Source organism: Hyaloscypha bicolor (assembly GCF_002865645.1).
Source record: "Hyaloscypha bicolor E unplaced genomic scaffold K444scaffold_56, whole genome shotgun sequence".
In the NCBI taxonomy this organism is placed as follows: Eukaryota; Fungi; Ascomycota; class Leotiomycetes; order Helotiales; family Hyaloscyphaceae; genus Hyaloscypha; species Hyaloscypha bicolor.
The window spans coordinates 44,675-69,932 of record NW_020194558.1 but is presented as its reverse complement, the minus strand read 5'-3'; the positions used below and the strand labels follow the sequence as shown (position 1 = coordinate 69,932).

The 25,258-nt window shown below is 41.1% G+C and overlaps 9 protein-coding genes across 9 annotated transcripts; 5 read left to right on the top strand and 4 right to left on the bottom strand.

The window, feature by feature from the left end:
* Positions 1 to 559: 559 nt before the first annotated feature.
* Positions 560 to 1,633, top strand: K444DRAFT_628174 (uncharacterized protein; the record flags this gene model as incomplete). Its single annotated transcript, XM_024882888.1, has 1 exon — positions 560 to 1,633. One exon carries the CDS (start codon positions 560 to 562, stop codon positions 1,631 to 1,633), a length of 1,074 nt encoding a protein of 357 aa, XP_024737990.1.
* On the bottom strand, positions 1,399 to 3,718 carry K444DRAFT_662267 (uncharacterized protein). The gene is made up of 3 exons (XM_024886688.1): positions 2,835 to 3,718; positions 2,514 to 2,752; positions 1,399 to 2,452 (listed from the first exon to the last, which is right to left on the bottom strand). The coding sequence occupies exons 1-3, from the start codon at positions 3,487 to 3,489 to the stop codon at positions 1,742 to 1,744; spliced, it is 1,605 nt and encodes a 534-aa protein (XP_024737989.1). The 5' UTR covers positions 3,490 to 3,718; the 3' UTR covers positions 1,399 to 1,741.
* K444DRAFT_363471 (uncharacterized protein) lies at positions 3,620 to 4,106 on the bottom strand. The gene has a single exon (XM_024872207.1). It carries the CDS (start codon positions 4,035 to 4,037, stop codon positions 3,750 to 3,752), a length of 288 nt encoding a protein of 95 aa, XP_024737988.1. The 5' UTR covers positions 4,038 to 4,106; the 3' UTR covers positions 3,620 to 3,749.
* A 6,099-nt stretch (positions 4,107 to 10,205) lies between these two features.
* On the top strand, positions 10,206 to 11,741 carry K444DRAFT_662266 (uncharacterized protein; the record flags this gene model as incomplete). The annotated part of the gene is made up of 7 exons (XM_024886687.1): positions 10,206 to 10,341; positions 10,409 to 10,519; positions 10,576 to 10,797; positions 10,850 to 11,082; positions 11,144 to 11,165; positions 11,242 to 11,394; positions 11,498 to 11,741. 7 exons carry the CDS (start codon positions 10,206 to 10,208, stop codon positions 11,656 to 11,658), a joined length of 1,038 nt encoding a protein of 345 aa, XP_024737987.1. The 3' UTR covers positions 11,659 to 11,741.
* Positions 11,742 to 12,550: 809 nt separating this feature from the next.
* On the bottom strand, positions 12,551 to 14,869 carry K444DRAFT_587004 (amidase signature enzyme). The gene is made up of 3 exons (XM_024878006.1): positions 14,545 to 14,869; positions 14,389 to 14,491; positions 12,551 to 14,340 (listed from the first exon to the last, which is right to left on the bottom strand). The coding sequence occupies exons 1-3, from the start codon at positions 14,679 to 14,681 to the stop codon at positions 12,745 to 12,747; spliced, it is 1,836 nt and encodes a 611-aa protein (XP_024737986.1). The 5' UTR covers positions 14,682 to 14,869; the 3' UTR covers positions 12,551 to 12,744.
* A 307-nt stretch (positions 14,870 to 15,176) lies between these two features.
* Positions 15,177 to 15,963, bottom strand: K444DRAFT_662264 (uncharacterized protein). The gene is made up of 3 exons (XM_024886686.1): positions 15,794 to 15,963; positions 15,587 to 15,714; positions 15,177 to 15,529 (listed from the first exon to the last, which is right to left on the bottom strand). The coding sequence occupies exons 1-3, from the start codon at positions 15,937 to 15,939 to the stop codon at positions 15,414 to 15,416; spliced, it is 390 nt and encodes a 129-aa protein (XP_024737985.1). The 5' UTR covers positions 15,940 to 15,963; the 3' UTR covers positions 15,177 to 15,413.
* Positions 15,964 to 17,136: 1,173 nt separating this feature from the next.
* Positions 17,137 to 18,318, top strand: K444DRAFT_642300 (uncharacterized protein; the record flags this gene model as incomplete). The annotated part of the gene is made up of 2 exons (XM_024884720.1): positions 17,137 to 17,335; positions 17,423 to 18,318. The coding sequence occupies 2 exons, from the start codon at positions 17,137 to 17,139 to the stop codon at positions 18,316 to 18,318; spliced, it is 1,095 nt and encodes a 364-aa protein (XP_024737984.1).
* A 2,603-nt stretch (positions 18,319 to 20,921) lies between these two features.
* On the top strand, positions 20,922 to 21,816 carry K444DRAFT_662262 (uncharacterized protein; the record flags this gene model as incomplete). The annotated part of the gene is made up of 2 exons (XM_024886685.1): positions 20,922 to 21,740; positions 21,802 to 21,816. Coding segments are annotated over 2 exons (834 nt in total), but the record flags the coding sequence as incomplete, so codon positions are not given.
* A 1,210-nt stretch (positions 21,817 to 23,026) lies between these two features.
* On the top strand, positions 23,027 to 23,503 carry K444DRAFT_611358 (uncharacterized protein). Its single transcript, XM_024879925.1, has one exon. It carries the CDS (start codon positions 23,073 to 23,075, stop codon positions 23,439 to 23,441), a length of 369 nt encoding a protein of 122 aa, XP_024737982.1. The 5' UTR covers positions 23,027 to 23,072; the 3' UTR covers positions 23,442 to 23,503.
* The last annotated feature ends 1,755 nt before the right edge of the window (positions 23,504 to 25,258 follow it).

The window sequence follows — 25,258 nt, the reverse complement described above, 5'->3', positions numbered from 1 at the left end:
TTATTTTCGAGATATATAACTATATTATATAACTTTTAAAGAAACTAGTTATATTAATATTAATATTTAATAATTAGCAAATATTAAATAAGGCTTATTATTAACTTATTAATTATTTATAAAATTAAAACTCATTTTATATAATAAATATTAATTATTTATATAACTTTTAATATAATAGTTTTAGATATACTTTTAAATTTTTATTAGAACTATAAATATATTTTATATTAATTTAAGCTTATTACTTATTATTTATTTTATTTATTTTATAGTTTTTTAGTTTTAATATTTAATTTTAGTTACTTAATTTAATTAAAAGCTTTTACTTACTATTGTAATATATTTATCTTATTACTAATAATAAATTCCATGCCGTTAGCTTACTTTAATCTTACTAGGATCCAAAATTTCATTACTTCGCGCTTTCCCTCCTTATCTTCAAAAATTTCCATGCCACCAGCTTCCCAAAATTCAATTGCCCTATTCGCCAGAGATATCGTTCATATATCCAAAGGGTCAAACTATCATCAAAATCCACCTACCCGCCAAGTCCACAATGCTCGTTTTACTCGTTCAATACATTATCCGCGGCTGCGCAGCCACTATAACCAGCACCACAAATGCACAAGATCTCAGTCAATTCTCGCGGGGCCCCGAATTGTGCCCAGGGAAGATAGCATGGCCCCAAGTGCCGTCGCCCATCTCGTGCGACGACCCTGCGTGCCGAGGCATTTCCTGGGCAGTACCTCCGTATCGCTGCCGTCAACACGACGGCGTGATGTTTGGGATCGAAGTGTTTGGCTGCCCCTGCTGTCCGCGCCTGGTTGATTGCGACGACCCAAATTGTGCCGGCAGCCCCCACGACGAGATATGTCAGTCGGAACTCCTTGCCGACTGTGTTTGTGCATTATCCAGGCGAAGAGCGCCGGTCCCTCCCACAAGTACGCCATTCGACGCTGCTGCTGCGCAAGTGGAAGACGTTTTGGCAGATCTTACTGTGGACGAACCACTGAACAACGACATTGGAGCGATAATACCGAGTGGCAGGAATTGTCCACGCGATCCTCCAGTTAAGTGTCTTGATCCCCAATGCCGCGGATCAGACGATTGGAAGACCGAGACGTCATTGACCCCACGATGCAATCGGGCGGATGGCAAGCTTGTCATAGATGGCACCGAAACAGCCCTGCACGGTTGTCCCTGCTGTCCTGAATATATCGCCTGCAGCTCCACCGACTGCTATGGAGGTGCAAATCAGGCTTGCACTTCTGTCCCCTTATACGGGTGTTTCTGCGACTGGCCCGGCCGCGGACCTCAACTCACTGCCTGGCAACCTGCCTTCTCGGCCGGCGACGAACCTGACGTTTACATCTACGACGCCGACGCATTTCTTGACGGCCCAGATTATCATCCTCTCGGCGGCCAGCGTTTACCCACCACTGCAGTCTCCTCCACAGCTAGTTCGAGCATGCTTATTGAGGCCACACCTCTTCCAACCCAAGGGAGCATCGCGCCGGCTATCCCGCAAAATTTTACGTGGATGGATTTGCTGTCAAGGAGACAAGAAGCCTTCAGCTTATCACGGAATGGCAGTGTGTTCGTGATACCCGACCATTTCAAACACACGTAAATGATCATAGGGGCCTGGTCATTATGAGATATGAAGCAGCGGAATCAGTCAGCGATAAAGGAATGATCGTGAATGTATTTATCTACATAATCGGAACCTCTTCTTGACTCAACATTGGCACAGCAAAGTGAACGGATCGCCTGCTGCTCCAGCCACGCATGTTGCAGCCGATCCGCCCGTGCATGTGTACTGGCTACAATCCGAGTTTTTGTTACAGGTGGTGTTGGGAGGCGGCATTTTGACTGGGGCAGGAGCCGTCGTTGTTGGAAGTGCCGTTGTCGGGACAGTAGCAGCACTAGGCTCACACCCCAGAGTGACAAATGTGTAGTCGCCGGGAGCGGTAGTGCCCTGCATGCACCAGCTGGTAGTGCTATGGTCTGAATTGGTTCCCCAGTACTGCGGCGTGATGGTCGGTCCACATCTGCAGTAGCAATTGGTAGCGGGCAGGAAAGTGACCGATGCGGTCCCCGTGTTGAGGCTCGTGGTGGGCGTGTAACTTGCGTATGGGCAGCTAACGACGGTGGGATCTTGCAGAAGGCCCGGTACAGAGCTGGACATAGCACCCCAGGCTGTGGTGAAAACCGCGGCCACCAGCGAGGACAGCTGGTCCGGCGTAATGGCACCGGGATCGTCGTTTTCGATATCCACGTCCGTGCCGTCATTGCCTAGCCACAGACATCCGCAACCATGGTATGTCTCCGCCTGGCACTGGGAGAAACCGTCCCCGTTGCAATTGTTGTCGGAGCAGGAGATCGTTGTGCTTGGGCAGCACGTGCAACCATTGATGGCACCCCTCGCGGAACACTGCGACTGTCCATTCTATCGAAACGATATTAGTGCAAATTCAATACTCGAAGCTGGGTATTGCTTATTGACTCACATCACCTCCGCAAGAAGCATCGGTACATCGAGGCGGCTCGTCGGGGCACTTCTGGTTTTCATCGCATGGACAGCCAACCTCAGCCCCTGACGAGCACAGCTTTACGCTGTTGGCTCCTCCGCAATCAGCGCAGTCCTCTTTTGGATCCTTCTGGCACACTTGGTCGTCTTCCTCTCCACCATCTGGCAGCTCAGAGGGTGGTTGTATAGCTGCGATCGCTGCTGCCGCGCCAAACTGTTCTATTACACTTCAGTCAGTTGCCGTGCGTGCACAAGATACTCGGGCCAAGGGTAAAAACGGGAAGACATGAGCAAGACTCACCTGCGACCCACCACGCGATACCACCAGCTACGACAACAGCAACAAAAGTTTCCATATCGGCACTACTGTCGGTGCTCGTTGCGACGAGATCAGTGATGGTAACAGTCGTGCTTGCTTTCAAGCCGCTATACTCGGCTAGCGTGAGGGCCTCATAGACTACTGTCCCAGCCTGGCCGCTGACGGTGGTAATGGACGTGAGTTTGCCGGGGGTAATATCCACGGCGCCTGGGACGCACTGACAATACACACCGCAGCCGCCCGAAAACTGGCAGCGCTCCTGGCTTCCAGTGAACATGATCTGGTCGCACTGGCCGGGGACGACGGTATCGTTCCCACATTCAGAGCATGCTTTGGGGACGCCACCTCTCCACGATTTGGGACAGAGGGCGAAGATGAATTGGTCTCTCTGCTCGATTTCAGCAAGATGCCCCCGCGCGGCGTGCTCGTCTCTTTCTTTGATTATTTCTTGAAGGGCTGTTGAGGTCCAGACGCCGATGTTGCTGTTTGTTCTCGCAGGGATGGCGGCGGGAGCCGTGGGGACGGGGCCTGATTTTTGTGCTGGAGTTGATAAAGGGAGTACGTTGCGCAAGTCATATGCTCCGACATGGGAGAGGGGGAGAAGCCCCATGAAGAGTAGCTGCCTCAGACACAACATTGCTGGGGATATATGGATGAGGCAAAACGAGTGCCAGGAGCGAGTTTTCCCCTTCAAGAGTGGAATGCTTTTGCTCCTAATCGTGCGGATTGATACAGGGGCATTGAGCAGAAGAAGCGGGAGAGGCCTAATATACCCGTTTCCAAGGTATAAAATGGCCAAGGTTCTAAGAATAATAAAAGCACTGTGCTTCTGTATTTAGATCGTGTAAGTAGTCTTCTAGAGCCCCCAAGATCCTTAAGGAATAGTAGCATAGGGATCTAGACGGTTTTTAACGCCGGGCACATTCTTATCTGTGCAGTTGCGGCCAGGTGCGTACTTCCGTGGTCAATTGTACCGCAAAATTGGAGCGAATCAGAAGTCTTAGGTGGAGAATTAGAATGTATGATTCGCTGCAAAACCTCGCTTAAACACGCACGGACCAGTGTGCACCGGGTGTGACGGCTGGCGTAAGGGCATGATCTGCCAAGGACAGGATATCGGAAACAGGCACAAAACGAAGCTAAGCCGGAATTGCTTGGGCGGAATAATACTAAAGGTCGAGGCATCCTCCCTACTTTATTCCATAGCTTAGTATTTTCTAATATATGAGATTCTTTAAACTTTAAACCTTTGACTATTATATTAATCCCGCTATTATATAATACTAAGCTTACTTGATTTGGCCTATAGAAGTAATATAATACTGTGATGGGGATTTGATTGTTATATGGATTTCGGACCATATATAGGCGTTGGATGCGTGGGTGGAGGTAAAGAGGGTAGGAAGCTAAATAAGTAGAAGTAATAATCTTAAGACTCTCAGCACCAGTAATGAAATAATACGAATGGTCAAAAATAAGGGGCTCCGAAGGTTGATGTATTGGGATGGCTAATCGTACGTACGGACAGAGGTCTTATGCAACCCCTTAAACTAGCGCCAGTACGCCTGGGAAGCAGGACACGTGACGGTAGTCACGGGACAAGAGAGAAAAAAACCCCACCACAATACTACTAGTAAAGAACCTGTATTTATTTTTAGAAAGTAAAAACAAAATACTACTTTTAATATTTAATAACTTCCTTAAACTATAAAGAACTAGAGAGCTTAACTAGAAATATAATATCCTCTATAACCTAGTTAATTTCGGAGCCTAATTCTTAACTAGAATAGATAATATTTCTTTAATACTAATAAGAATAAAAGAACCGGCCTTTTCTTCTAATATAAGAAGAATTAGTAATAGTCTATTAATTTAAAATAAGAAAAAATAATATTCGGTTTTAGTCTATTAATTTAAAACTAGATAAAGTAATAATTAGTTATAGTTTACTAATATTAAATAAGAAGAACTTATTTAGTATTTATTTCTATAGCTAATATTTTTTCTAAAGCTATTATAAATAGTCCGGGGCCAAGTATTATTACTATAAGTATATTAGATAAAAGACTCTAATATAATAAAATAAAGAAGCCGGACTTTAATATTATAAACCTATATTATTAGGAAAGCTATTATAATTCTATTCAGAAAAAAAAGATATTAAGAAATATCTAGCTAACTTAAAACTCAAAATTAATATAAATATTTTAAAAACAGATAAGGCCTAGTAAAGACTATTTATATAAAATAACCTTATTAATAAATATTGCTTTATAGCTAATAAATAAGTAAAATACTACTAGAAATTTTACTTATATATTAACTAATTTACTAAAAAAGTTAATAAGCTAGAGATAATTACTAGTTAACTTTATATAAGAGAAAAACTAGTATAAGAAGAAATAATAAAGTAGAGATTTAAATAAATAAATATTTAGAAATATAATAGGTTCCTATTAGAAGAACTATTTAAGAGCTAATACTAAGGCTTCTTTCTGCTTTCAGTCTATAATAATTAACTATAGCTTATTAGAATTAAGAATCCTGCCCTATTTATAAATAAGAATAATTACTAGATTAATAATTAGATATTTGATATAAAAAATAAACTAATATAGAACTTCTCCGAATTTAATAATAAACTATTAAAAATTACTTATATAATATAACTAGTTACTAGAAATACTCGTAATTTTATTTATAATTAACTAGAACCTGAATTAGTTAGATAAATCTCGACTATTAAATAGATTTTTAAGATTCTTTAATAAGCTTATAATAAAAGTAAAGAAATAGAATACTAGAAAGTAAAAAAAATATACTAGTATCTAAAATAAAGAAATAAGCTATTTCCGGTATTCTAGATAAAGTTTATTTATTTAATAATAAAACTAGGAAAGTTACCGGATAATTAATATAATAATTTAATAAATAAAATAAATCTCGAGCTATTTAAAAGCTTAAATAATAAGAAGTTTAATATATCTAGAGGCCTTACTAAATAATATATAGAATAAGAGAATAGGCTTCTTTTAATTAAGAATAAGTAATTCTAGAAGAAATAACTAGTAGAAATCATTTATTATTAAATACTATTTTAGACTAGAAAGCTTATTGGAATCTAAGAAGCTATAATAATTCTATATTTAATAAATTAATCTTAGTAACTAGTATTTTTATAACTAAAAGAGGTAATTTACTAAGAATTTAAAAAGAAATTAGACTAGCTAGAAAGTTTTTATTATTATAGCTATAGAAAGTCTAAATATATAAAAAGTACCTGTTCTAATTTTAATAAAAATATTATATTTATTAAAGAGAATTATTTAGAAAGAGCTAATAATTTAGGAGTAAATAATAAGAATACTAATTCTTATTTATTATCTAATAAGAAATATAATATTAATAAGTTAGGAAAAGTCTAGCTCTAGATATAAAAGTAGTTCTTCTAGAATAAGAACTTTACTAAGAACTTATAGATCTTATTTAGCTAATTAGTAAGAACTAGTTCTTTATTAATTATAAAATAAGCTAGAAAGGCAAAACTATAATTTTCTAGTATTTAGTAAATACTAGAATAAATATATATATTCTAATTAACTAAAAATATATTTATTTCTTAATAAAAGTATTATAAATACTTTTATATAAATTTAAAACCCTTATTTCTTTACGAGATTTTAATAAATAACCTAATAAAGCTATTTAATATCTAGCTACTATAGATCTAGTTATTAATTAGTACTTCTAAACTTAATAATATTTGCTTATTACTAATTTTAGTTTTTATAATATAATTCTGGAAAGAAAATAGCTAATAAAGTATAATATCTTATTAGACTATTAATAGAATTAACTTTATTAGCCAGAGAACTATAAGGTAAATTAGCTAAACCTTATTTAGAAAATCTAATATTTTAATAAGAAATATTAAAAAAATAACTGCCCCGAAAATACTCTAACTAGGATTCTAAAAAGAATTAGTAAAACCAGACTCAAAAAATAAAAATATATATTTCTTATTTTTTTTATAAGACTTTCTTATAAGAAAAGCTAAATATTAAATAAGAAAAAAAGAGCTAAATCTTAATACTCTCGAAATAGGCAAGCTATTAGACTATTTCTACTATTTTATTAAAGTAGTTACTTTCTAATTAAGTACTAAAAACTCTAGTAATTTAATTAGATTAATTACTATTAATAAGATTAATTATATATTTAAGAAATAGAATTATAAACTAAAAAAATATTTATTATTATTTATAGTAATTAGATAACTAATATTATAGCCTATTAGATATTATATTTAAACTAGTAATTTAATATATTTCCTAAATATAAATAAATCTAATATTTTTAGTAATATATTATTTTTTAATTCTAAAGAACTTTAAAAGCTTTAAATATTTTTTCTTATATAGTTATATAATATAGCTAGGGCATTTTTTAAGAAAATAATAAATAAGCTTTTCTAGTCTTAATTCTTTAATTATAAGCTCCGTTTTAATAAATTAGATTCCTTAATAAAAATAGCCTATTTCTATAAAATAAGTTTTAGTAAATTCGAAAAAATAAAAAAGTATTTTATTAAGAATCTAAAAAAGAGTTTTATTAAACTATCCGAATTCTTCTTTTTATTACTAATCTTATTTATTAAAAAGAAAAATAGTAGCTTATAATTTTATATTAATTATTAATAACTAAATACTATAATAAAAAAACTATTATTTTCTATTATTTATTACTAAGATATTTAACTAATTAGCCAAATTATTAGTATTTACTAAATTAGATATTTAATATATTTTTAATCGAATTTATATAAAACTAGCTTTTATAATATAAATAGCTTTTAAGACGAGATATAAATTCTTTAAACTAGTAATTCTATTATTTGAATTTTATAATAGTCTAATAACTTTCTAGTAATATATTAATACTATTCTAATAGATTATTTAGATAACTTTTATTTGGCCTATATTAATAATATATTTATCTTTTTTAAGAATAAGAAGAAATATTAATAGTATATTAGAATAGTTTTATAAAAGTTCTAGAATACCGGGTTATAAGTTAATATTTATAAATACGAATTTGAAATCTCTAAAATAATATTCTTAGGATTTATTATTTCGGATTAAGGCATATAAATAGATTTTACTAAAACCTTTATTATTTAAAACTAGTATTAATCTATAATAAAAAGGGAAATATAATTATTTTTAGGCTTTTATAATTTTTATTATAGGTTTATTTAAGTCTATAAATATATTTCCTGCTTCTTAAATTATCTAACTAAAATGAATACTTTACTAAAGTTTATATTTAATAAAACCTAGCTAAATATTTTTAATTAGCTTAAAGATTTACTTCTCTTTATTTTTATATTTCTCTATTTTAAATATAATAAAGAAATCTATCTAGAAACCAACTATTTAGATCTAGCTATTATAAATATACTTTTTTTAAAAAAGCCTAGAAAACAAATAATAGTACCCGGTCTCGTTTTATTTTAAAGCTTTTTAAGAAACTAAAAGCTATTATAAAATTCATAATAAGGAACTTCTTATTATTATCTAAGAACTTTGGAAATAATAAGTAGAACTAATTAGCTTACTTAATTTTCTAATTATTACTAATTATAAAGCTTTCGAGTATTTTAGTACTAAGAGGCTTTTAAATAAATAATAAATCTAATAAATAGGTTTTCTATTATAATTCTATTACTAGATTATTTATTAGCTAAATAAAGATAATATTATTACTAATATCTTATCCCGAAAAAATAAGCTTATACTAATTTAGAAATAGGCTAAGGAAGCTAAAAGAACTAGATAAGTTATCTTATTAGACCCAATTCTTGCTTTTACTAAAATAAAAAATATGACTTATATTTCTATTAAGATAAAAAGAATAAATAAGCTATTTATTATAATTAAAGTCCTATAAGCTAATTAGATAAATCTAGCCCTAGAGAATAAATATAGAAAAGCCCGGAAGAATACGGATTTATAGGAAATATTAAATAACTATATACTTTATAATAAAAGACTTATTATATTAGATAAATATAATAATTCATAAACTAGGCTTCTATAATAAATCCATAATATAATAACTATTATATATTCCGGTTAAAATAAGACAAAAATTCTAGTTTAGAAACTTTATTAATAGCCTATTTTCTTTATAAATATTAATTGTTTTATAGTAAATTATTATAAATATTAAAGGTTTTATAAGTCAAGAAATAAAATATTAGGCCTATTATATTTATTACTAGTTTTCCTAAAAATATAAAATAATTTATCTATAGACTTCTATATTTCTGGTTCTATAAATAAGAAATATAATAATATATTTATTATAATTAACTAATTATTTAAATAATATATAAGCCTACTAATAACTAAAAATACTATAGCCAGAACTACTATTAGCCTATTTTATTATTATATCTAGTAATTCCGAGGTTTTTTTCTTATTATTATAAGTAATTAAGAACCCTAGTTTATTTCTGACTTTATAAATAAACTATTAAGATTAACTAGAATTAAGCTAAAGCTCTTAACTATATAATATATCTAAACTAATAAATAAATAGAAATTATTAACTAGATTATTAATACCCGACTTTATTTCTATATTAATTATTTCTAGTATTTAATATTATAAATACTTCCTGCCTATATAAATTAACTAGCTTATTTCCCTTAATAATTAATTACAAATATAAATCCAGGCTAAACTTTAACTAGATACTACTAATAATAGAGTTTAAAATACCGAGAAAGAAACTTAATTAGGAAAAAATATAATAATAATAATAATAATAATAATAATAATAATAATAATAGAATTATTATTAAGAAAAAAGATATTTAAACTATTTTAATTTATTATATAATAAGTTATTATAAGGTTAACTAAAGTTGCTTTTATATATATAGTATTGTAATATAAGACAACTAGTTATACTTGCTTTGCCTCAAAACGAAATATAAATAACACCGTTTTAATTAAAAAAAGATTTGGACCCCAGATTAGTTCCAGGGGCAAGGAACAAACCGTGTTCTCGCGGATGAGAATAGAAACAGTCGGTGGGGTCCATTATGGCTTGAGTGAGCATAGGCGAAATATTGCAGGCTTCCCGGAGTAAGAAATAAGGCCTATATAACAAGTTGAAACCACCCAGGATGTGATGCCTATAACTATACAAGTACAAATGATTGCTCTCGATCTCAAAAACCCTTTAGGCAAAGAAACTGGTTATTTTCTACTCACAGCTAGTCAAGACAAGTCGTCAAAGTCGAAACATCATCACGCGATACACATAGCCAGCCAGCCTTGCCATGAAGGCTATCAATTTTGCGGTCCTTTTTGTGGGATCCGCGAGCGCCATTATCGAGAGTATCGACCCGTCTTGCGGGTTCATTGATGCATTTCTTATCAATTCTGCGATCACAGACGCTATCACGGTTGCCACAGGTATGTTGCGTGTCCTTGCCAATATTGGCTTTCTGAACCATTAATCTAATTCCATTCTTATCCTTAGACGCCGGGACCCAATTGTCGACGTTCACCCCTTTCGCTGCCTCACTTGATGACCCGCGAGTGGCCATATACGATCCGTTGTTCAACCCTGGGGACCTACAAACAATCATCGGTATGTTTTATTGGAGCCTTCCTCGGAGTATGTCCCAAAAGCTCATCGGAAACCAGGCTACCTGAATTCCATTAAGAACATCAAGACCACTGGTTACAAAGTGAGGTTCTATTGTCAAGGCAGCTCCGGCCGTATTGAGTGGACAACAGATCCGGATACTAACCAGCCGGCCTGGTTCGACACGGACTTCTACCACAATGCACAACCGGATCAGAAACGAAGTATTAGGGTTGGCTCGATTCCGAACGCAAAGCCCCTGGGATCCTGGACGAAGAATGGTATGTGAACTCCACTACTACTACAACACACCCCTTTGGTGATCCCTTACAGATCCGACCATGTTTCTTGGTCTGATGGAGTGTAATTTAGGTTGGACAGTCAACGACAATTTCGACTCCAGCAACCAGGCACATATCCAGCTTGCTCAAAAAACGATCGACGGAACTCGCCTCCAAACCGACAACAGGGACTTTGCAGACGTCCGCTCGGGTGGTCTCTTAACAGGCACCAACTTCAATGTTCTGGATTACATCCGGCCACTGTCGCGCACTATACTACATGAGGTACGTTTCTTTCTGAGACCCTGCCGGCTTGACTGATTGATACTAATTCTGAACCACTAAGCTTTTCCATGTCGTGGGAGGGTGTAAGTGAAAGATACATGGCCCTCGAATTCAGGAAGTCGACGATAAATGGCCCGACCATACTAACTCTTACAATAGTGGATGCGAATAACAAGCCAATTGTGATTGATGTCCCGAACCCTAATGCGAGCCCTCCTCGAAACTACGGCACCTTTAACGAATGCATGTCGCAGAAAAACGCGCCCGTCTCGACAGTCCGACAGGCCGAATGCTTGACTATGCTTGCTGCAGGTAAGTCGGCTTCTATTGATGGTTACGAGTGACCTGTCAAATGGATTTTCGTCTCATGCATGCACAATTCTTGGCCCATAATGCTAATCACCAAAATTTCCAGGCCTATATCTCGATCAAATTCAGGGCAAACCCGCGTTCTGGAGTGTCGGAGTTGTCGATACGACCACGTTGCAACCCGTGAGTCTGCCTGCCGCGGGCTCAGCTGCGGTCCAAGCTCGGGCCATGGCGCCATTTAGGGTTCGGGGTTCATACTGGGGTTAGGGCTAGGCCTGGGAGTTTATATTTTGCTATATAGTAACGCTTGTAGCTGGATATAATATCAAGATCGCCGTGGCTGCGTCTGCCGAGATTGTTGCTTGTTGCCTAAGAAAACAAATGTCTCTTACTCTTACTAGTACTCCCATTAATATTTCCTAATATTCTTAATGCACGTAAATCTAGCAGAGTAGGGAGTTGCATTTGTGGTAAAAGAGTTGATTAAAGTTCGCTAGAAAAGAGCTCAGCTAAAGTATAAGAACTCCAGAATATGGCGTGCGGGAAATAAATAATAATCTTAATTCATAGGGCTTGGATTGAAGACTTTTGCAAGAGAGAGTGACTTGGCTTTTTTCAGCAGGACCAAACTGTTTTTCGGGTGTTTCTCTTGAGTGCTTTCGGCCTATACTTCGGCGGCAGATTTGCCAGCGTGGCCGCGGAGCAGTTTTAATTAATCCAGACGAGAAAGGAAATTAAAAACTCGTCCAACAGACGCTTATAATATATAGAGTTTAAACCTCAAAGAGGCAGCTCAACTACCCTTCATAGGGAATTCGATAGGGCAAAATCTCAATTGACGTTCGGGTTCGTCGAAAGGGGCAGGTCAAACGGCGGGGCCTTGCACTCGTATCTCACCTCAACCCGTGGGGGATCAAGCCGGGACGCGTCTGCGAGCCTTCCAAGCCATTCATGCATGGTGCTAAATGATGAAGGTTTCAAGGCCACATCCGCACCACTCAATAGAAACGCAAAATTGACTTGTGACGATCGGCCGGGAAATTTTGTTGAGTGCGATAGAGTGTTGGTACACGACTCGGGATTGATGTCTACGCCGTGCGATGAATTCAACAGTCAGCAAGATGAAGTGAGCTTCTGGGTCCTCAGGACTTACTGTGGTGATTAGACCGAATTCAGGTGTGTGCCAACAATTGAGAATGGGCTAAACGAAACGAAAAGCAGCTGGATTGGTTCATTCGGTCCCCATCCTGGGAGCTAGCAAGTTACAATACAATGTAGAAAGCGACAGCAGTAACTTCTCGAGATCGTACAACCAAGAAGAGGCAAGTGCAAAGCAGCGCAGGAGAAAGCAGCTCACAACTCACTTGCCCCTGACTTACTCCCCGCCCCCATCTTCACCCCCGCCATCAATACGACATCATTCCAGTTATTTGGCCTTTGGCGTCCACCAGGATACACCTCGTTCAGATACCCCTCGCATTCTCGACCCCAGTTCAGTAACAAATCCTCCGATCCCCACTCGCCCATTCCCATGATGCCAATCGGGATCCTACCTTGTCCTCTCACGGGATCAACGTAGCCTATCGGGCATGAGATTGCTGGATTACCACACAAGTTTGCCATCCACACGTACTCCATGTTGCGAATCGTCATGTTGCCATCAGAAATTCCGTGCTTGAGGTCTCCTTCCGAAGCGATTGGCCACCCCGAATTCGGTGTTGTTGGGGTGACGATAATCAGACCAGGGTGCTTCTGGTAAAGGAAGGCGAGATGCTGCATCAGCATATTACGCAATTGCTGAGCGAGAAAGTAGTCGACACTAGGAGTTTGAGCCCCGACTGCAATCAAGACCTTGTTTGCGGGATTGAGATCTTTGAGCCAATCCTTAGGATTCTTCACGTGTGCTCGTGCCCGGACAGCCATCTCAGTCAGGATAGTGAAAGACTCGGCTAGCTGTCCCTCCGTGACATAGGGTATGGTGATGTCGACGATCTCGTAACCGAGCTTCTCCTTGCAGTACTTGATCACATTGTGGCATAATGTCTCGACCGGGGCATCGGCACGCTCGAACCACTCTTTGTAGATGCCCAGAACCTTGGGGTAAGAGCGTTTGTTGGACTGAGGCGGTGCAAACAGAGCACAGGTCGGGTCATTGGGATTCGGTGCGGCTGCAAGACGGTAAGCAATTTCGAGGTCGGCAATCGTGGCTGCCAATGGTCCGGAGACTGTCACGGTGCTTTCAGTACCCTCGAGTCGATTGTGAGACGGCTTCAGGCCGTAGACGCCACAATACGAAGAAGGTAGTCTGATGCTTCCACCACCATCAGAACCAAGAACGATTGGACAAAGACCTGCAGAGACAATGTAGGCGGGTCCTCCAGAAGAGCCTCCTGTATAGTATTGGTCATTGTGAGGGTTGCGAGGAGTTCCCCAATTTGGGTTGTTGTTCGTAGTGTCCGCACCAAGCTCATGCATGTTTGCTTTCCCAAGAATGACTGCACCTGCTTCTTCCCACTTCTGTACAGGCCACGACGACTCTTCAGCGATCTTCATCACCTCGTCGTTTCTCTTTCTGCCTTGCGTCGTTCTGTATCCTTTCACGTCACTATCGTCTTTAATTGCAGTTGGCACTCCATCAAGTATTGACAAAGGAGTTCCTTTCTGGTATCGCAAGGTCGAGGATTTTGCGGCTTCAAGAACGGCGTCAACATGTGTGTCTATGAAAGCGATCGAGTGGCGACTTGTGGCCTTGAGATCTCTCCGAATAAGGGGAAGCAGTGATTCAGCAACAGCCAGGGGGGTGAGCTGTCCCGATAGATACAAGGCGTGGTATTCGGTTACAGAGTGGTATCGACCAGGGGTATTTTCAGGTAGTATGGGGGAAAATTCGGAGTCGAGTCTTCTGTCCTCAAGACTAGAGTCAGCGTCCACCAGGGGAATGACTGTCGGCTGCTAAAGTTAGTCATGTGACCAAAATCCAAAGCCACTCAAACCCACATCCCATCGCTCTGTATATCCTTTCAGATGCTTGAGATTTCTCAGAGCGCTGAAGCCGGCATTTGTCCATAGAAGTTTTTGAACGAAGCTAAGTTTGGAAACACTTCTTGAAGTCAGCTCAAACGTTCAGGTTAGGCTTGGTGGTTTGTCACGAACAGCCAAGCCCCAACCACCAAGAAGAAGCCCCGAAAGACGGGATTAGCATCGTCTGACTTGGTGAGTGGGAGGTGGGGAGCCTCAACTGGGCGAGGGTATCCGTAGAAGCGTTGGGTGCGGCTGTTTGGCTGCTCCATCTCCTTGGCCGAGAGCTTGCTGCTCGATGCGACGCGGTCAGATATTCCTCAGAAGTTGGTACAAATGAGCATCAATGACGAGCTGAAGGGTATTGCCGATCATATCATACTCCAAGCGCGATGCTTCGGGTGTGAAGTTGAAGCTGGATAGTTGAAAGCTTGGATGACGTTGGAACAATTGAAGGCGGAGATGAGGTTCGATGTTTCGGATCCCTCCGCTTTCAGCCGATAAACCTTAAAACTGCCCTAAACTTTAGCATGTGATTGTACCTGTCAGCCCTGAAGCGACTCCCGAAGTATACCCATCAGGAAGCTGCCTTCGTAGCCTTTATATTCAAGCCTCTGTATTGATTCTTACAAGAGTGTATTTGAAAAGGTTCTGTAATTTCAACGTTCTGAGAGTGACACGCTAGCCTGACATATTAGCTAAGCTGACACTCGGGCATTCAGTTCTTTGCCTGCGCAACTTTCAGTTCGCCTTCTCTTTTGGGTTGGAAAAGAAACAGCTTTATTAAACGACTAATATACTATACAACAGGCGAACGTTATCCTCCGCATTAACGCAAAAGGGGAACACAGGGTGAAGAATTGAAAACTCAGCCTGACGAGTTTTCCTTTCCAAAATAAAGACCCCGCAAGCCACGCTGATACAAACTCCTCCTTTCTGCTTCAGTGTTATTAATCCTTCAATTCCTGCCACGCCAAACTCCCAACCAGAGGATATGTTGGAGCTCAACCCATTCTGAAACTCCGCACATGATACGGCTTCCACCCCCTCTCAACCGGCTGGCAACAGCTCCAATCGGTCTCGCGATGGCTTGGTCCTTTGCAACCATATTCCGGGTACACTGCACGCGCATTAGCTCATCCTCTCCTACATATCAATGGAAAGACACATCACGCACACCACATGTCACTCATATACCCTCTCTCGTGATAAATCGATACCGTGCGAATGTCGATGTTGTAGCATTTCCGAACCATCGGGGAGTAGTCTTTGTAGTCCTCCTTAGGGTTTCCAAAAAGGTCGACACTGCGAAAGGAAGATGTTAGTATGGGTATTTGAGATATCTGTGGAGGGGAGGCACAAAGGCTTGCAGGGGGTAACATACCAGCCTGGCGCCTGGTATTCGGCAAAGCGGGGCGTTATGTTGTTTCCGTTAAGGTGGGGTACATGTCGGTAGCCTGAGGAGCTCGCAGTGGGCTGGGGTGCGATGATGAGAGCGAGGATGGCGACGAAGAGGACCGTGGGACACATGATGAGACGGTTGGTACGGAGAGGATGGACGAAAGTTGGGATTGGACTTTCGACTGCGAGTTGATATTGGAATACAAATTGATGAAGTTGCGGACGTATTGGGAACTAAAATGGATTTAAAGAAGTGAGAGGGTCTTGTCTACTGGGACTAGGGCTCTTTCTGCTTGATGTTTCTATTAAACGGAAAGACCCGCTCCAAGACCGGGGCTTGTGGTGAACCGGGAAAAAAAAGACGGTACTTAATTCTCAATGTACGAAGCCAAGTTGGAACATGTCAGGAAGACTCAATTCGAACGCCCCACCGACTTGTAGCGGAATCAAGGTCTACCTCATCGACTATCCCAGAAACACAGAAGGATACAATTCGTTCTTCACCATGTCCAGTCAAATATATGACTTCGACTTAGGACATTGAAATCGGCGCTGCATTCCTTGTCCACGGCGGGCCGGGACCGAAAATAAGGTGCCCGTGGTTTGGCGAGCGACGCTAAATTCATCCAAGAATTGGTGAACTCCAGAATACAGAAGAACGGACGAAATTGCAAATGGGTAAACATTAAATCTCTGTCAGCCGTGATCGCGAAAGCCGGGTGCGTGCTCATCTTATGGGAAAGATGGCTGGCATTAGCTGGTGAGAACGAGATCTTCGAGCGCAAAGCCCTAGCAACCACGCTCTCAAGGCACCATTAAAGCTTTTCAAATCTGGGCACCAGTAAATGGAGATGTTGGGACCGGAGATTTCAAGAGCCACTGGGCACCCATGCGTGAGTCGTGACACGCTCACGCCCACTACCAGGCAATTTGAAATTTGAAGGAGGGTCTGAAAGAGGAGTCTCAGAGGTCCCGAGATGTCATCTAAGCTGTAAACCAATTCTGAAGCACAGAGATCCATTGGGCTAGGTGCGCATGAATGCTAGCCCGTATTCATATTTTGGCTTTGGTGATGACTGGTGATGAATGAATGAACTCCAAACAAAATAACTCAATTGGATTTGAGGCGCCCGGCACGTGATAAAATTGCTTGGGCCTTTCTCCGACGTCAATTCATTGCGCCTCCCTTGGCAAACAGCAAACACATCCATCCAGTGCCACCCGAGCTGCGCCACAGCCCAAGTGACATCAGAAGGCTAAGTACTCTGAATCTCCTCGTCTTTCACTTCAACTCCATCTTCCGTATCTTCTTTCACTATCATCGTAATGTGTTTCGGCAGCAACCTCAAAGGCGAGGACCCGTCGTCGCGGTTGAACGGCGACTACGAACCCAACTCCAGACCCGTTGACCAGAAGTCTTCAGGACAACTAGGAACCTCTGTCAAGATGCCGAACGAATACGCTCCTCCGCCAGGACCTCCTCCATCGCATACAGAATATTCTCCACCGTCTGGTCCTCCAGCAGGTACGTTCTGCTTCTGTCAACAACCTCCATCTGTGGACATACACAACCCCTCGCAGCCTCGACATATTAAATACTGACATCTCCTAGGACATTATAACTATACACCTCCTCCCGGTCCCCCTCCTAGCCACCACGACTGGCAAACGGCCGTTCCCGATACCTCTCTCCTCCCCCCTCCTCCATCAATGGGCAACCAGCAAAGCCGTAAAAACAACGCAACCGAACAAGAAGCAGAGCAAGGAGAAACATGGTGCCAACAGAACCCTCTCACACAACCCATCACTTTCCCAGAAGCAGCACTCGAGGCCATCTCCCAAGGAAACATAGGACTCATGAAACCCCGAACATACCAAGGGACACTCGAGCGACCAAGACCAGGAGTCTGGGCCGGCAAGACAAAGACGACGTCTCCGGATAGTTGTATATTGAGTACCGTGCCGCTGTATTCTGTCATGGCGCAGTCGCCGCTGCGGACTGGGAGGGGAAAGACAGCATATTATGAGGTCAGGATTGCGAAGAGGAATAGGAGCGAAGTCTCTCTCGCTATGGGCTTCGCAGCACCTCCGTACCCGACTTTCAGATTACCGGGGTGGCATAAAGGATGTCTTGCTGTGCATGGTGATGATGGAAGTAAATACATCAACGACAGGTGGGGAGGCAAGGATTTCACATCTTCATTCAAACCTGGAGAGACGTTGGGAATTGGCATGCGGTTTACGAAAAGGGATTTGAGTGCTCCTCCTGCTTATGATGATGCTCGGCCGCAGACGCAGGCCCAGACGCCGCTTGATGTGGAGATTTTCTTGACGAGGGATGGGAGCGTGGCGGGCAGCTGGAATCTGCATGAGGAGGCGGATGCCGTGGAGGATTTACCGGTCGATGGATTGGAGGGGTATAATGATCTTTATGCAGCGGTGGGGACGTTTGAAGGTGTGGAGTTCGAGATTGTATTCAATGAAGGGGAGTGGATGTACCATCCATAGTGGTCCACCCAGTGAGTACATAAATCAACGATGACCTTTGTTGCGCGAGACTTTCTCGTTCTCTTTCTACAATACATTGGAGTTCAAAGAGATGCTCTCTCATCAAGTCTTCCGTATTTCAATAGTGATGGAAGACTATGTGGAATAATATACCTCTATTCAACATATCTCACTTGCATTCTCTTCCTCATCTTCCCCCAGAGCCTAGACATATCAAGAGTCGTGTCACAAACGGCATCTATCAAATAAGCCTAGGTATCTCTCCAACCGCGCCGCCAAGCAGCTACGGCTCCCGAATTCCAAACCTCATCTTACAAGCCACTCTTTTTCAAGATATCAGATCCCACCTCCTGATCTACACTTCCTCTTCAACCCCCATTCCGTCTCCAAAGACTCAAAGGTAAACCCTTTCGGCACTGTCCCCTCCTCCTTGCTAACACCAACCGGCAAATTAAGAACGCTCTGCCCATCCTCGCTCCCTAAACAATGCCTCCATTGCACCTCGTCTATGCCCCAGAGCTACGGGCCGAAGCACTTGGATCGCTGGGCCGTCTCCGCAGACGTGCTTTCGTGTAGCCTAGCTAGCTGGTCGGGATGGTGAAGAGCGAGGCGCGGCAGTGCGGCAGTGAGCGTTGCTCCAGACCCACTGCGGCGTGGAGGTCGCGAGGATGCCGCGGATGCAGAGGTGTGCGTAGGGGTCTGGCTTGGTGGTTGGATCTCTTTTTGGTGTTGAATTTGGGTTGGGGGAAGGTGCGTGGAATGTTGTTGTCCGCCTTTTCCCTTAGGAATAGGACCAATAAGGTGGGGGTTGCGGTTCCTTGTCGGCTTTCCTTGTGAATAAGTTTGGAGATTGGATATCGACGGCATCGTGTAGTGAGGCCGCCCTATCCACCACCTAGCTAGCGGACAAAACGCGGAAGCGAAAATTTGAAATTTGCGAATTCGCAATCTTTAAAAATTATTTAAAATAAACCACTTACTCTTATAATTAACTCTAAGCGCCTATTATATAACTTATAATAGCCCTTGGTAATCTAAATTATTTAAAAGTATAAAAATATAAAAATATAAAAATATAAAAATATAAAAATATAAAAATATAAAAATATAAAAATATAAAAATATAAAAATATAAAAATATAAAATAAAAATAAAAAATATAAAAATATAAAAATATAAAAATATAAAAATATAAAAATATAAAAATATAAAAATATAAAAATATAAAAATATAAAAATATAAAAATATAAAAGTATAAATCCCAAATACTTTTCTTATTAAGTATATATATACTCTTTACTTTAATATTTGCTTTAGGCTTAAAAAAAACTTTATTTTTAAAAGTAAATAAAATTATATTATAAGAATATATAAATAAAGCTATTAAAAAGAGAATAAATAAGAATAATATAATTTATTAAACTAATAAAAATAATAAAAGTAAGAGTAAAGTATATATATAAATAAAATTAAATAAGGCATATAAGATTTACTTATAAAAAAATATTAAAAAATTAAAAAACTAATTATTTAAAAGTATGCTAGTTTAATGGAGAGTATATGGAATTACTTAAGTTTAAGTAAAACGCTAAGTGGTTCTATTTTAATTAATTTTTAAAGATTGCAAATACGCGAATTCGTGATTTTTGATTTTCAAATTTTTGCTTCCGTGTTTTGTCTGCTAGCTCGGTGGCGTCCTCAGTACCTCCGCCACCAAGCCCCGCTACTTCGGCGTGTTTTCGCAGCCACAGGAATCTTTCCTTGTTGTATCGGTTGCGCTGTCATCAGGATTGCATTTCCGTGATCAAAAATACAGCGAATCAGATTTCTTAAATCAACGGGTTTGACAGTTTGATTGGCTGAGAAGATTCGCTTACCTGCGCACGGTCCAGTGTAATCCTGATGGCAGTGCAATATTCTGCCTTGGGTTCTGAATAATCAGGGAAGTAATACGAAGAGAGGTACCGGGATTGCGATTTTGAATCTTGTGGGACAGTGTGGACAGTTGTTAGGCACGAGAGTGTATCCGGCGAAGGATAGCCCATATTATAGGTTGAGGATGTGGGTTTGTGTGGGGTTTATGCTGTTTAATGGGGTGTTAGCGTTTGGGTTGAGGTGTCTTCTGATGTGGGAGAATAAGAAGCTGGATAGGAAGTATGGCGTTGCGAGGAGGGTAGATGGGGAGGGGAAGGTGGGTGTTGGTGATGAGAATGATGGGCCGAGGTTTAGGTATGTTTTGTAGTGCTGGGGCGGGGTTCTGGGTTGTCGTACTTCGTAATAAGGGGAGGGTTGGAAGTTGTTGACAGTAGTTTGACGATGAATATGTGAATTACTTGTGAATGGGCCACATTTAATCAGGGTGACAGAATCCCCGACCCCCACGACGATCAGAGGCCCCGCAAGGGTCGGAGTGCGAGCTCCTCCAAATGATTTGTTCGTTTCATATCCTTGTGGAGGCGCAAGTGCGCCCGAGATGCGCTGTCTTCTCGAACCTCCTCCTGCAGCCTCATGTAATCGCTCTGCTCTCTCCCAATTTCCTTCTTTCTCTCTCCTTATGTACATTTCTGATGGATAGACGTAAATAATCATCTCCGATTGAACTATGTTCTTCCGAAGAACACACCAATATCGGCCGACTCAAAATGCGTTTTCTACCACTGGCCGTGAGACAGTTCGGGGATCTGACGCACGAAATTCCTTTCCCCGATTCGTTACCTTCTTGAAGCAAATTCCATCAGTCCTTCTATCTTTACCACTTGCTGCAATAAGTTGCGCCAGGAAAAGCTCCCCCCCAACCTTCAAGTCATGTATCTCCGCAACTGCGTCTTTAATTTGCTGGCCCTTCCTCCGCATCGAACTGCTTTCCGCCATCCGCCACAACCGCTCCTTGCGAGCCGAAGCTCCCAAAGAAATCGTGAGGCACGACCGATGGAAAAGTATTGGCGTTTGTCTCATTCATTTGATACCAAGCACCATTACCTCTGTCCTACTCTTCTTGAACTTCTCCAACGTCTATTACGAGGCCGTGGGAGCTTCAAATCAAAGTGCACGACTCAATGCTCTCCAATTTGCCGCGAAAATGCATGAGATACTCATTGCTTCATCTCTATCTGCGATCGTTCTCAAACACGTTCAATACGAGCTTTTACAAGGTGGAGGAGTTACACTTGGTAGTCTGCTTGCGGGATTCCAAGTTACGGATGTCAGCTCGCTCTGGAGCCCTGGTCTTTGGGCTACAGTTTATGCTAGTAGCTTGAAAACCCGTCGCTTCAGGCTGGTTATTCTAGTTATTGTCATGGTTCTCTTGGGAGCCGTTGTTGGCCCCGCCTCGGCTATCTTAATGTTGCCTTCTGTGGACTGGTGGAGCTATCAGCCGACAGAGAACTGTTGTGTATCGAACATCAACAATCCTCGATACTTTGTCAGTGCAAACCAGTCTACGCTCTGGCCAACTTATATTAATGCTGCTTCATTTCCGTTAGATTGCAACTACCCCGTGGTTGAAACCGCCCCTGTTTATTGTCCTCTCGGCGGTTTCTTAAGTATCTCTTCCGTTTTCGACCTCGAACATTCGGCCTGGGTACTGAACTCTTCATGGAATTTTACAACTCAGACGCTCGGTACGGCGGACTCAACCTACAATCGGTATGTTGAAGGGGCCACGGTTTTAGGCGGATGGGTTGACTACTTAGTGCCGTCCTTGAGCCAAACGACTCCTTTGTTTGCTGACGACCTCCTCGTCGCCATTAATGAGTGGAGTGGTCAGGCAGATCATAACGTGAAATGGAGTCTGTCGATGCCAAAAGGCAGCCAACTCCTAGCCCCTGCGATATATACTACCTGCAGAACCATGGGTTACGAGTGGTGGAATGGCTCACTCTACGAAGTAGTGGGTGTGCAGGCTGACCCTGCGGAGACTCAGCCTTATGAGCTGCCCGGGGATCCATTGTCACAGTTGACCTTCCCTCTAGATGGAAATCAAACTCGGTCCTCTGATGCCTCCCCACTCTTAGCTATATGGAATAACTCAACCGAGAGTGCAACGCTGTGGGTTGCACCGCCAGATATCGGCGAGCTCAGTCCTTCTATTGGAGTTGTCTTTGCTGCATTTTTCAACTCGTCCGACCAATCCTTCCGATATTCCGCAAAGGTCGTAACCTGTTCGTTATTTGCATACTGGCAGCCTGTGGAGATATATATAGGCCCTTTCCCAGACACCTTTATTCACTCCCCAAGTATCGACTATCCGAATGCCGTAGTGGAAAACCGGGGCTATCTAGCGGACAAAACCGTTCGAGCGATCAAGTTCGATATTGATTGGGCAAACTCAGCACTCCCACCCAACGCAACAGTTGGACAGCTTGCCACTAAGGTTATGAATGACCCACAGCCCACCGATGCCGTAAACGTTGATATGGGCTTTTACACATCTGGCTGGAACCTGCCTTTGGGTATTCCAGTATCCATCTTTTTTGCCGACGTACTAAGCAGGATTGGCATGAAAACGGAGAAAATGGTGGGCCCTACAGATGACAACTCTTCAACTTTCGACAACATTGGATCTATTGGTGGGGGCCTTTTCATTAACAATAATATAGTGTCAGTGTCATTGTCGCAATTCAGCTTGGACCATAACACTACAGAGTTTCGAGCCACTCTGCTTCGCTACGGATATAGCTATTCAATGAGTGGTCTCACCCGACGCCTCGCTGCTGGAATTCTTCTAACTCATGTTTTGATTGCAGTTGTCTGCATGATTCTCTTTATTCGGTCCGGATGGAACTATCGTGGGTTACAATCCATTTGTGAGGTTGTCGTTCTAGCTATCAACTCACCTCCAACTGAGACTTCGGAAAGCACATGCGCAGGCATCTCTCGGCTAGACACCTACAAACATATTGTCAAGGTTGGAGAGATCTCCGAAACGCAGCTCGGGTTCGTCTTTGATGACAATGGGGGTTTCAAAGCTCCGCTGGCGGGAAAGAAATACGGCCGGGTAATGGACCAGCGCAGTAGTGTTGCGGAACAGAGTGGGAGTGAGCTTTCAGCGCTGATTGGAAATGAAAGGATGCGTAGCAGTGATGCAGGCGAAGTGTTGTCACTCAGAAATGTTCAACTTTGACTCCTCAGCGAGAATTGTCCAGGAAGACGTTTTGAATATTGCACTCTGGCAAATTGAATTCCTTGCCTCTACATCTTATATCTAATCTTCTTGTTGCTCTTCCAAAGCGCACCCCAGTTCTCTCTCCAGTTTAGCCATATTCTCATCGGTCCATCTATCATCGCCGCTATCAGAAGGGTCAGGGAGGGAGTAGAGCACTAATTCTATTAACATGCTCCGAGTGATATCGTCGACACGTTATTAGTTAGTCTGATCTTATAGAGGCTTAGAGGATTAGGGGAGGTCCTAGGGTTGGGCTTGTATAGGAGCAAAAGGCACGCGGTGCTCCGAAAGATTATTTTACCAGATAAACCCAGCTGTCGCTGCTCCTGCTGTGACGTTCGCACATTACACTGTCTTGGAATTTTTGCTGTCCGCAAGGATATTCAACAGCCCCGTTGCATTCTTCGGAATAGATAAAGAAAGTGTTGAACTAGCTAGCTTAGCTAGCTTTCCAGTCCTTCCAGCACCAGGTTTAACCATTAATTTAGTCCGCCACTACTCTCATTTATAATGGTTCAATATGGAAGCTCAGGGAACGCTCACTAATATATAGTCATCTGCTTTATCAGCTGATTTATAATATATCGGAGGAAAGCGCCACCCATATCGCCGAAGGCTAATGGGTATAAGAACTGTACTTTAGACACTTTCCTCTCCTGTTTTACTCTTTACTCTCCTGTATCTAGTCATTCTACAGATTGTCAACCTCCAATATATCGATTTTGCACCAATATATCGATCACTTTCCAATAGAAAGCACTGCCGTCGAGCTCACCCGAATTACGCTCATTGAAGCATTGGATGCTGACCCTAATACGCTGGGAAGTGTCCAAGACTACGGCAGAGATAATATAGCACATATTGTTGCTCGGGATTTCAACAGCTATTGCGTTGCCTCGGCCGTCCTTAGCTTACACTTCTGGAGGTCGGCCGCTTGCAGGGGTTTTCAGGTTACAGATCGTTCCTGAATTTCTTCTTTCCATTTCACTTGTTTTCTAGCATTATAAAACGGAAGATTTATTATCTAGAACCGTACTAGATATGTTCTCTCCGCAGTCCTCCGCGACTAGTAGTTTCTCGTCTAGACGCGATGCTCCCCCTCTGCTTTCAATTCCCTTCTCTTTATATTGGTCTTTGCGCCAGTACTCTGGCAAACCTTGCACTACGAATAGGCATTACTATCTTCTTATACTTATTACTTATATGCTTTCTAAAAAGTGGCGTGCCATAATTTACCAATGCAACTTTGATTATAGTATTAATATTTCGCTCCTTTGGTTTATGAAATATTTTAAGAAATACTAATAGCCAAGAAAAGCTCTTGGCTAGCTTTGCCCGCGAGTGGTCTAGGACTTTAATATCGATTACAATATATAGAAGTGGGATGCCTTGAAGTATTAATACGAGGATACTGAATTACTCTTCCTCTATTATTGCATCTAAGTAGGCTTTGAGACGGGCGGCTGGCGCTATATTGGTATGAATTGATTTATTTATACGAATTACTTGAGAGACCAGAGTGTGGATACCTATAGCTCATTGTGATGCCTCTTTCCGTCTGGCGATCTATATAGCTGCGATGTTTCCCCTCCCTAGAAACCAAGTTCATACTCCACCAGCATAACAAAGCTCAGCCAATACCTGTTGGATGGGTACTGAGTGCTTGCAATAACATGGTTTCTCAACAATCTTTACGGAATCTTGAACACCAAGGCAGACAGGCAAGGACCTAGGAATATCGAATCTATCGTTCCATCTAACTTGCCGCTTAACTC